The sequence below is a fragment of the Cryptomeria japonica genome, chromosome 2 (assembly GCF_030272615.1).
Source record: "Cryptomeria japonica chromosome 2, Sugi_1.0, whole genome shotgun sequence".
Classification (NCBI taxonomy): domain Eukaryota; kingdom Viridiplantae; phylum Streptophyta; class Pinopsida; order Cupressales; family Cupressaceae; genus Cryptomeria; species Cryptomeria japonica.
In genome coordinates, this window is record NC_081406.1 from 449,083,123 (window position 1) to 449,095,357 (window position 12,235).

Below are 12,235 nucleotides of genomic sequence, written 5' to 3' on the forward strand. Positions count from 1 at the left end.
CCTTTATTTAATTTTGGTTACCTAGGTCATTTAATATTTGTTGAGGTAGTTGTCTCATTATATAGGATTAAGACACATGTCACAAACTTGTCTAATCCTACCTCTCACCTTGCCTTTATAAGCAAGGCCATTTCATTGTATGATTTATGTTTAACCAATATTCAATCAATCAATCTTGCATTGTTGAAACAAGCTATTCATGGCATTCTCTCTTGTGGAAGTTGTTTTAGTCTTATAAGGATTTTGGGGGTGTCGAGAAGTTACCAATCAACTTCTATATGGTATCAAAGCTCCAATGTTGTAGATTCATTTTTAGACCTAAGGGTTGTCACATGACTTGGAAGAATTTGTTGGGTGCATATTAGGGTTTCATATGGTTAAATTTAGGACTTCAAAGAAAGTAAGTTTTGCTTTTCATTTCATCAAAGTTTATTATTATTTGTTAGACCTGCAAGGTTTTGAGGTTTTTTATTCCCAAGGGTAGCTAAAATATTGGTGCACTTTAGTCCAATTCTGACTTTGCCCTTGTGGTCAAAATGCTTGAGAACCTAAGGATCAATTATCAAATTGTCAAAATTTGAGACTTTTGTCCAGGGGACACATAGGTTTTTTGTAGGTTATCAAAATTAGTATGAATTTGTACTTGATCGTACCATACTTTGAGACTATTGCCTAGGGAGCACATAGGTTTTTTGTAGGTTATCAAAATTATTATGAATTTGTCCTTGATCATAACATGCAGATCATATGACATCAACAAAAAAAAACCCCTTTGTTCAATCAGGAATGTTCTTGACATATTCTATAGAATTCAATCATATCCCTAACTATAATCATAAAGTATAGTAATACAATATAGTCAATAAAGATGACGATAATAGTATGGAATAGAAAAACTTGAACCCTAACCGAAATCAATATATTACTGCAATAAACCTATTTTAAAACTTAATTGTAATCCTAATCCTAAACCTGAGTCTAACATTATTTGTAATACTAATACTAAGCATAAATCCAACCTAAAAACTATATTAATTCTAACTCCGAAAATAATGAAAAAAAAGATGACTCATAATGATATCCCTTGACATATTATATATACATTATTGCTAAGATCTATATGCTAGGTAGTAATCGACATATTAATTGACATGAAATATTACGTGACATTTGTTTAATAACGTCACGTGGAGGAAACGAAAATGGTTGGCTTGTGATAGGTACCTACCCACCTAGACACACGATCAGCTCCGCCGGCGAAAGTCCACGGATTCCCATTCCAAATAAACCATTTATTTATTATTATTATTATTGCCAATTATCCAGATGTAAACTGTGGTCTAGAAGAAATGCAATTGGAGGAGGAAGGGGAAGGCAGGAGGAAGAGGCAATGTCTTAACAATCGTGCAATTAAAGTCAAACGGCAGTTTAATGGGATAAGCTCAACGCAGATTGCGTGTCCGCTTCAAACACACATTCAAACACCCACCCATCCAAGTTTAAACAAATCTGAACCAGGCATCTCTGGGTAATCATACTCATCAAACCTTGGGCTGCAGTGGATGAAAAGATACATTGATTGATGGAGAGAGTGTACTCTGTGGACGATATATTGGGCACCTTCTGGAAATTGGACACACAGGGGGAGAGCCCTAGAATTGCAATGCCTAGCCTGGAAGAGGAGGAGGGTGCTCGTCGGAGGCCCTTCAACCGGAGTGCTTCCGAATGGGCGTTTCAGCGCTTTTTGGCGGAGGCCCCGCCCTCGCCTTCTCCTTCTGCTAATCCAGAGGAGGACAAGAAGAAGCCTCCTGAGGGAGGCGCACCTCCAGTAGAGACGGAAAAAGCACCCGACCATAATCCTCAGGATTACGAAACTATTTTGAAGCAGAAGCTTGATCTCGCCTGCGCGGCCGTTGCTCTCACTCGGGTTAGCCATTTCTTCCATATATTTTTCTTTCTTAACATCGGATCACGCTCAAATTTGCCCATTTCTGATTTATGGGTCTGCTGTAAGGGGTGTTTGCCCCTGGATTATGCCTCTATACATTTTTATTGCAACAAAACGTCTTTGCCCATCTTCTTTTTTCTTCTTTCAATTAGTCAGCAGATCTTCCTTTTTAACAAAGAAATGGAACAGCTTTACGACGTTGCGGTGGTTCTGCTTGCATTTGACGAGCCTTCGATTCATGAGGATTCAACTGACCAAGTCTATCTTCATCAATCATATTTCACGAGTTGCCCATCTCTCATGTCACATAATTGGATTGTCTTAAAACTATGCAGTTAAATTTCAGTTAATTATCACGTTATTTGATAGACTGCAAAAGCACCACTTATATGAAAATGTAGTATGATTTGAAGGGATATCAGTATAATCCTCAATGTGGAACCTATGCTAATTTTTTCATAGTAAAGCCATCATGAGCCTGATCGAGTCTTGGCTCTGACTCTCTAACACTGATACTCAAAGTCAGCTCGGATTCGGTTCAGATTCAAAAAACTGAAAACTCATTAGATGTAGAAATATTTAGAAGAAACTTGTTTTCACCGTCCCATCAGAATTTAGCTTCAAAGTTATCAAAGCATAATCGAATTCATCTGCACACATGTTGGAAAGATCGAAATGTATCTTGATTATTCTGTAAATCCTGGCTTACATCCGAAATTCGTGTACAAGTTTGCCAATAATATTTAAAATCTGCTTTTATTGCTCCAACCCAGTTATCTGCTCATACATTGTTCTGCCAGACAAACAAGCAAAATAAAAGAGGAGTTTTTATTGAGTTGCGGAATTTCTTTTTGTTTGGACACCCTCTTGGCTTGTTCAGCCTAAGTTCTAGTAAGCTGGTCCTCAAGTAATTTTGGGATTTGGATATGCATATCATAGACATGGAAAGTCTTGCTACTATAAGTAAAACAAACACATTTATTTACAGGTTATAGCCCAGGAAGCTGTAACACAATCGCTACTGCTAAGCCATATCTTAACGGTATCTTTAATGAGTAACTGTAATTAGGCCATTTAAAAATAAAATGGGCCTTGTTTTGCAATCCGGGACTTCTATAACTTACTATATGCAGCAGGGTTCTCCTACAACAACATAACAGTCTACGATTTTTGATTGTGCAACACAGAGTTCTAGTGTACTCTGAATGTTCTTTGGAAGCCTGTGTAACCTGTTTGTTTTTTTAACTAGATGTCAGTCTTATTGGAAAAGTCTATGCAATAAAGTGGGTATGCTTGGTCTACCAATTGAATGATAGAAAGGTTTTCTATCTCCTACCTAAAAAAAATGGAATCCATTAAATGAACTGCTATTATTAATTTTAATTTTTATTGAGCACCATATAGACAAGCTGGAAAATCCTATTTGTTTTGAGACCGTAGAGTTGATTTCCACCTTTTCTGTTTAGAGATAGTGTTGTAGACAGTAATCCGTGAACTTGATAGCCGTAGGACTTAATATGTTTTGTGAATATATTCAAAAATAAGGTTGATTGAGCACCTAATTGAGTTCTAGGTTTTTGTTTACATTTCTTAGCACCTTTAGTTTCTTCCTTTCAGGAAACAGATAGACAAAAACTAGCATATTAAGCAGTAATAACTTTAATAGGTGTTGCCTTCCTAGAAATTTTGAATAAATAATTCATATTAATGGCTTAGCCCCCACGTCATATGGTAAAGCACCAAGCAGGAATTAGAATTGGGTAAGGATTGAAAATAATTTGTAACGTGGGAAGTTAATTCTTAAGAGGTCTTATTTGTTTGAAATGTTTCTAAGGTACTGGAGGGAAATTTTACTTGAATGCGTCGAATTGCTGGATGAAACAAAGAATGACTGCTAGTTGTCTTAAGTGTTGAATTGTTATCTCATTCTATGCCTTACTTATTTCTACAGGCTTCAGGAACCAATTTCCAAGATCCGACTCCCTTGACTGTAGTTTCCCAGCAGTCTCAAAATGTTGGAACGGAGCTAAAAGCAGTGGCTACAACATCAGCATCACAAACCTCTGGAACAGGTGTGCTTATAATTTGGTATGATTATCTTTAAACAGATTAATTTTGATGTCCTTTAAACTTAAAATATTCCATTCTTAAGATGCAGCAAAGGGATTAGGAAAAGAAAAGAATCTGTTGTGAAAGACTTTGGCATGGCGTTTGAATTATTTGTTTGAACCTACATTACCCGGGGATGCGTCCCCAGTATTTTTTTCAGACGTCCCTGTCCCAGGGACGTCCTGGGGACAGGGGACTCCTAGGGGACATCCCCATAAATTCTGCATATAGACAATGAATTCTATAAGCAATTTGACTTTGATTCTCAATTTAACACAAATTTGCCATAAGAACTCTGCTGGTTCTTATATGTTAAGGTTCTATAATGTATATGTGCATATTTTATCCATGTTTTCATATGAATATTTTAAATTTTCCTATATATTTTAATTTTCCCTATTTTTATATAGCCGTCCCCTTTGTCGTCCCCTAGCCGTCCCCAAAATTGACAAAATAAAACACCGTCCCGGAAACACGTATCCCCGTCCCCTGCCGTCTCTGTCCCAGAAACTTGGAGTAACATAGGTTTGAACCTCTGAAGAACAGGGCATCTTGATTTAATGTTGGTTCTTCCATTAAATAGTTAACCCTAATCCTCAAGGTATGTTGTATTTCTTAATCAGCCATAACCTTATTCATAAATATCCAACAAGGGATCCTAGTCTTGCTAAATCGTGAGGATCTGATTTATAATGCCACATTCCATATATAAAGAAAGACAGAAAGAAGTAAATTATAGTATTGTTGACCAATGACCAAAGTAGGTCAATGGGATTTGAAAGTAATTTCAGCTACACTAGAAAAGTACCAGGCTAAGAGGATTTTGTAGATTTATAAGTATTAGTTAAGCAAACCTAAGAAATATATCCTGTTTACATGCCATTTCATATGCATTTGTCTTTATATATTTATGCCATTGGTGAATTGTGATTCATGGTGTCTAATAGCAGATCCTACTTCTGGTTCACAAAATTTGTTAAGATCAAATGCATCATTTTTGGTAATATGCAGGATTGCAGCCTATTTACTGTGGGGCAGTGGGTTCAGCAGTTGCTGAGCCAATTGGCATACCGGCGTTGCCTCCCAAGCCACAAAAAATTGGAAGTGCTCAATTCAAGGCAACTACCAGCGGATCGTCGAGGGAGCAAACAGATGATGATGATCTCGAAGCAGAATTAGAAGCTAATCAATCAACCATGGATCCAAGTGACTTGAAAAGAATGCGAAGGTAATGCAGAAATTTTGATGTTACTCCTCTCCATGGATCGCCTAATTTATCCTCTACTGTAAAGAGAGTATGTTGATGGTTTTAGCCTTTTTCGGTTTCAATTACCATGTTATGTGTGTGGGATGTGTAATATCAATAATCAATATGCCATCCCTGTTTTATGAGGAATACTAAATATTATCTTTCAAAAATCATTTGTTGTAATTTTGTTCTTTTGAATTGTTCTTGATATTAGAGGTCAGTAGTATGAATTTCTATCCTGTTTTATGAGGAATATCATCTTTAGAAAAATATTTGTTGCATTTTTGTTCTTTGGAATCATTCTAGATATTAAAAGCCAGTTGTATGAAATTTCTTTCTTTCATACATATATGACATTATGTCTACCTGTTTTGGCAGCCTATATCTTTTAACTTTTTAACTGAGTATTTGTGAATGCTAACATGCAATATTTTTCAAGAATATTTGGAAAATTCCACATTGCATTCCCTTCTAGCCGTGTGTGTCTTATGACTGTAGATTGCATTCTGAGTTTAGGAAAAGCACTTTTTTAGTTTTATCCTTTTTCATGAAGTGTTAAGTTTATTATTTAAAAAGCCTTTGTGCCTGCCAGAGAAGAGGGAAGTTATTTGAAGTTTTTTTCTGTTGATATCCAAATGATTATGATTATTGAATAGACTTGTGGAATATTTGAACATTTTACAATTGAATTAAAAAAAATGGTTAGATAATTACAAGATGAGTTCAATGCATTTGTTAGAGTTCTGGAGGCTTTGTATGGAAATAGAGAGAAATGAGCTTAAGCTTACCTGGTAAAACCAAATTATCTAATTGCAGATAATGAGGAAAGGTCCAGCTAATTTTTTGAAGAAAAGATAAAGGAATGCATACATACAATGGAAGAAAATAGAGCAGAAATTAACTATTGCTGCCATACAGGTTCTCAACATCAGCTGTTTTTTGAAGGATTGAAAAAAAGAAATATGTGTATGATAAGGGATGTCACTATAAAGCAGATTTTGATTCCTTGATACTGCTTTCTATCTCTTTTACTAACATGGTCCCTTGCTGGGGGTTATTGCATTTCTTATTTGGTAAAAGTTGTCGCATGGATAATTCATTCACAGCTTACAAGAATTTTTAGAATCTTCTCCTAGAAACTAGAAGCTGCTATCGTTTAGGATGGGTAACTTAGCCATTGACAACAGGTCGGGGGGTGCAGCTGGGGGTGTGGAAAAGATATGCAACCACTAACCACAAGTTTGTTACATCTTTGAATGCTATGTCTTCAAACCTTTTTAATATCTTCCCTCCATATTTAACCTCCAAATTTTCCTCCATATATCATTGACCATAAACAGAAATAGGCAGTCACAAAATTGCTCCAAGTCAATTATGGAGGCATATTTGATATCTGTTTGATGTACCTCCCATCTGAACTTTGCTGCCAGAATAAGCTCAGTATTGATTGATTCTATCCTTACATGTGAATGCTTGAACTAGCAAGTGTGCTTTGTATCTCGCCACATTATTACTTGTTTCACTTGACATTGTTCTATCCAGTTGGATAGTTTACAAGCTTCCGAGTCATTTGATATATCAATAATTGTACTCTTCTTCTATAGCCTTTTCTTGATTGTCTTTCCCGTAGTCTTCTATGTAAGACAGAGGATCACATTTATCCATTGTCCTAGCAAAGAGTGTATAATTGGTCTGTTTCCTTTTGCTTTGATTCCTTCTGCTATTATTTTTGTCCCACTAACAGTTTTAGCTTCCTAAAGTGTTTTGAGAGCCTACCAAGGGAGGCTAGTCTCCACCTAAAGTCAAAAATGATTTTGGAGAATATCTTTTGTCAAATTTTACATCTTGTGAATTCTAAGCTGGATAGTTTATAAACTTCCAATGATAAATCAATGATGTGTACTCTTCCTCCATAGGCTTTTCTTGATTGTCTTTCCTTAATTCTTGTATGTAAGATGGAAGATCAAATCTATCCATTGTCCTATCATCTTACATCTCCTTGAACTCTCTTTCATCTTTATGATGGATCATGGAGTGTGATTTGAAACGTTGATTAAAAATCTTACATACAATCAAATCCAGAAACTACAAAATTACAAATAATGTTGACATGGATTGTGGAAATTTAATAGCATTAAGTGTATAACCTGTTTCTTTTTGCGTTGGTTCCTCTTGCTATGATTTTTGTCCCATTATCAGTTTGGCTTTCTAAATAATCTTGGAGAATATTTCTTGTCAAGTTCATCTCTTGTAGATTCTAAGTATCTTTTGAATGATTCACCAATGAAGGATCTTCATACCTCTTTCATTCACTGAGACAGTCATCTCCATGGTGATCACAAATGGAGCTTGGTCATTGATCCATATGCTTGAAACCATACAAAATCTGCAGGATTGAAGTATCATTTTGAGAGCAAGTGCATCTCTGTGCCTTCATGTAATATCATTTAATCGAATATCACATCTCCCTGAATATCAAGCTCATTTTTTATAGGATCTGTAAATTCTTGGCATTTGAATTGTCATAATATCTCACCATTATATGCTTATGACTCTTTGGATCAAGTTTATTTCTCATCTCATTCAGAAAAGAAGCCAATGCAACAGTCACAAAGACTTTGAAGTGTGTGACTACTTGTTTCATTCCACTCCATTTTTCAAATGGAGTGACATCTCAGATAAGTTTGGCAGATTTCCCATTCAAAATGTAATGGTGTGCGCAGCCCAAAATATATTCTTCAAACCTTTGGCTTGGACCATACGTAATGAAAGTTATGCCAATGTGCTGTTTTTCTTTTGGCTACGTTTTTTGCAGAGAATAGGACATTAAGTGTTGTCATAATGATATTGCACTTGGAACAATATGCCTTCATGGCCCAAGTGATGTGTTCTCCTCAATTAAATATCAAACATTTTACTGGGTGCCCAGATTGGTTTTCAACCATTCCTCCAATTCAATTAATTTCCCCAATGTAGAGGGTTTCTCTGTAGAAAATACACCCATATTCTTTTAGCAAAATCATCACTAATTAAAGCAGTTAGAATGCACCTGGCATCTGCAATAAGTTGATGATTCATTGGTACACAAATTTAAATGTGTAAGGTTCTCAATGTGTCTTTGCGTGTCGTACCTTGCCTCAAATTTTTCCTGGTGATGCTTGCTGAGAATGTTTCTTTCACAGAAACTCTTTGTAGGAGAGTAAGAAGGCCATTCCCCAACTTCAAAGGTCAAATCAATTGTACTCTCTAGAAGTTTGGGTGCCTTAATTGCAAATGCCAGGCTAATCTCATCATCTGTTCCAGTCACTAATGCAAGGTGCTCTTGATTCTTTGGAACATCTTTAATTGCAGTGAACACAACTTTGGAAGACTCGTCTAATGCTCCAGTAACAACTACTTAAAACTTGCTATCAATATCCTTCACAACCATAGTTGAAAAACTCGGACTCGCCACAGACTCGGCAAACCAAAAATTTGGACTCGGACTCGGACTCGTGAAAGACTCGTGAAAGACTCGACAAGGACTCGGCAAAAAAAAAAAACCGTAGTTTTACAAAAAAACATAAAGAAATTAATGCATTTAGAGAACATAAGAGCCATAATTGAAACATTACACATGTCACATACTCATAGTTTCAAACTTTCAACTCTAAAATGTATAATACCAAGATTTCTTCAATGCTAATTATGCTTTTATATGGAGCCTAATCAGACTCAGAGGTTAAATTTTCCCTACTTCCATCAGCGCAATTTCCCCCTATATTTTTCGACGGGGGTTTGGGGGCAGCGCCCCCAAGTTGGGTCAAGGGGCATCGCCGAAGGATCCTGAAATTTGACTAAGTCTGGAAAATTGAAGAATCCTCCAAAAACTAGATTTTGCATTATAACTCGTGGAGGTCCAAAACCACTCTCAAACATCCTGACAGTATATATGGAATATAACTTAAAGTATAAGAAAGAAGAAAGATTCTTTCTTATACTTAAATGTTATATTCCATACATGAATCTTGACAGAGAGACCAAATTTTTTCACATGTTAAACTCAATTTTAAAGCTTGCATGACTTTTTTTCTGGGTCGCGCGAGTCCATCTGAAAGACTCGCGAGTCCATGCAAAAGACTCGCGCGAGTCCTTGCAAAAGACTCGCGAGTCTTTCAGATGGACTCGCCAGGACTCGCGAGTCGACTCGTGGCTCCCATGGACTCGCGAGTCCGTGGCGAGTCCGTGGTGAGTCCATGAGTTTTAAAACTATGTTCACAACTAAATGGTCACATTAAATATAACTTCATTTCTTAGTGGTTTGGTACATTCATGATAGATTACAAGAAATTAGGAATTTCAGACACGTAATTAATTGCCAGGGCTGAGCTTCACCATTTCCTACCATTGTTAATGCTGATTAATCTGCAATAATACTCTTTCATAAGGTTTCTCAAGATATGTAAAAACTGTTCATCTGTAGTGTATTGTCCCTGAAATTGAAAGAAATTAATCAGCATCCCTTAGCCAACACCCCAAATACATTATCCGTAGAATCCTAAAGGAAACAAAAAAAGATTAATTTTTTTTTGCCAAATATGACGAACCGCTCAGCCACACTAGGAGACAAAAGACACTAGCATACAAGATACACAAGAAGACAAAATATGTTAGAAGACAAAAGAACAAAGGAAACGTATTAAGTGTCATGCGCCTACCAGTCTTAAGGAAGTCACAGCCTTATCACAAAACAAATCACAGCAGTTTAAAACCTGAAGGACATCGATACATTTAAAGAGTTTAATTAGACAGCGATCCATTTAAGGAGTATATTATTCTTGCAGCGATTCTTGAAGAAGTTGATTAAAGAATGGAATAATGAATATATAGGTAGTGTTTCCTAGAATAAAAGATATTTAATTAAAATTATAATTAAATTCCAAAGCCAACGTTTAAGAGGGAGAGCTGTGACTCTTCAAAGGGGCAGCACTTGAAAATGTGTGTATCCTTTCAAGACAAAAGGATATGATCCTTTCCATTATGAAGTATATAAAAGGAAGATCCCTTCATTTGGAAGAGGGGCAGAAGGAATTGAATCATATCAGATCAATTAAAAGCAGAAATAGCTGGTCGAATTAGATAAGAAATTTCTAGATACATATATATATATATACCCTGCACTTATCAAACAAGATCAGACCTTGAGAAATATAAATAACACGCTAAGTACAAATAATCCCTTATGTATCATAGATATGATCAGTAATGGGAAGTGCTGCTTGGACTCTTATATTATTGATTTACTCCCCTACAAGCAATCATGTAAGGATCAAGGAGGAACCTCAATAGGGAGGGCAGATACGGGTTCCCCTTCTAAGTACACCACCCCAAGTTGGATAAAATTGTCTTGGTTGGATGTTCCTGCCACTTGTGGGCCAAGGGGTTGAGTTGTCTTGGTTGGATGCTCCGTGCCCTTGGGCTTAGTTGTGTTGAACGTTCCGGGCACCCTACTATGGAGCCACGATTGGGAGAGCAGATGTAGGTTCCCCTTCTAAGTAGACCATCCCATGTGGGATGGATGAGAATTCTTGCCACTTGTGGGCCTATAGTTCAAGTTGTCTTGGTTGGATGCTTTGCGCCCTCAGGCTTAGTTGTGGCGAACAGTTCTGGGTGCTCAATCGTGGTTTCTCTCAATTCCCTACTATGGTTGATTCATGGAAATGCAACTATAGTGAGGTTATTTAACTTAAATATCTATTTGATTGTTGATGTGATTGATTATATATGTTATTGTTTTCCTAACCCTTATGGAAGTAATTTGTCTTTATGCATTACATTTCAAATGTTGACTAACATTATTGGAGGGTTTTAAACCAAAGTTTATTGGTAAGTTTGTATCCTAATGAACTATATCTCTTATTTTAATTGAACTTGTGATTTTAGGGTAAAAGATTGAAGTATATCCCAAAAGGGGACATTACACCTAGCCTTGTGATGACTACCTAGAATTCAAATACCACTTTGCTTAAGAATAATGGGCCCTAGAAGAACAGAGAAGAAGAGTCAAGTATCTTTTTGATTTTATAGTTTTGCTGTTCCGCTTTGTTAGATGCTTCTAGAACCAAATGCATAGGAAATTTGGTGTCTTATTGATCTCTTGATTGGATCCATCTTCAGGGATAGAGAGATTGAAGCTAATATTTACCTTTAGAGACAAGGCCAACATTTTGTATGACTAGAGTGACGCCTACTCTAACGAGTACTGTTCTTGGAGGGGTGTTACGTGTGATAATGTAAGCCTTGATTTGGAATTTGATACTCATTCTATATACCCAATGAGAAGTGATTGAGGTCAAATAATTGAAAATTCATAAAAATGTTAATTTATTTTTCATTGTTAGCATTTAATAGTTTAAATATTTCATTTAAAATATATAATGATTAATTTATGTAATTTATTTTTAAATAAATCAATAGCAATATTTTTTTTATGAATATTAATATAAGGTATAATTGTATTCACATTAATATTAATATATAATATCTATACGTTTTTTGTTAATTTATTTTTATATTTCTTATATATATATGCATATGCAATTGCATTTTTTATTCATATTTATATTCATGGATATTAAATACATTTTCTCTTTTATTATATTTATTAGAAAAAACTTTATAGATGTAATTTTATATGTTTTTATATGAACAAAATCAAAATGAATCCAGTTTCTTTTTTTCTTTTACCGAACTCACAAACTCAACCTAGAACAATATCAAGACCAGTAATTTAATGTGTATATATATGAATTTTTTTATATGAACTTACCTAACCCCCCCTTTTTTTGCGGTACGGATGTATTGTTGCCATGTACACATGCCCATCCCCAACTTTGATTCGGTAATTTAGCTATTGGCTGTGAGTAGGGGATGGAGGAAGTGGCAATCAA

At 35.7% G+C, this 12,235-nt stretch overlaps 1 protein-coding gene across 1 annotated transcript in view; it reads left to right on the forward strand.

The window, feature by feature from the left end:
* Positions 1 to 1,329: 1,329 nt before the first annotated feature.
* The window catches only part of LOC131031595 (light-inducible protein CPRF2), a 38,287-nt gene continuing 27,381 nt past the window's right edge, over positions 1,330 to 12,235 (forward strand). Inside the window, exons 1-3 of the mRNA XM_057962747.2 lie at positions 1,330 to 1,927; positions 3,900 to 4,020; positions 5,069 to 5,285. Of these exons, the coding sequence (XP_057818730.1) occupies positions 1,583 to 1,927; positions 3,900 to 4,020; positions 5,069 to 5,285 (683 nt within the window). The 5' untranslated portion in view covers positions 1,330 to 1,582. The remainder of the gene's footprint in view (positions 1,928 to 3,899; positions 4,021 to 5,068; positions 5,286 to 12,235) is intronic.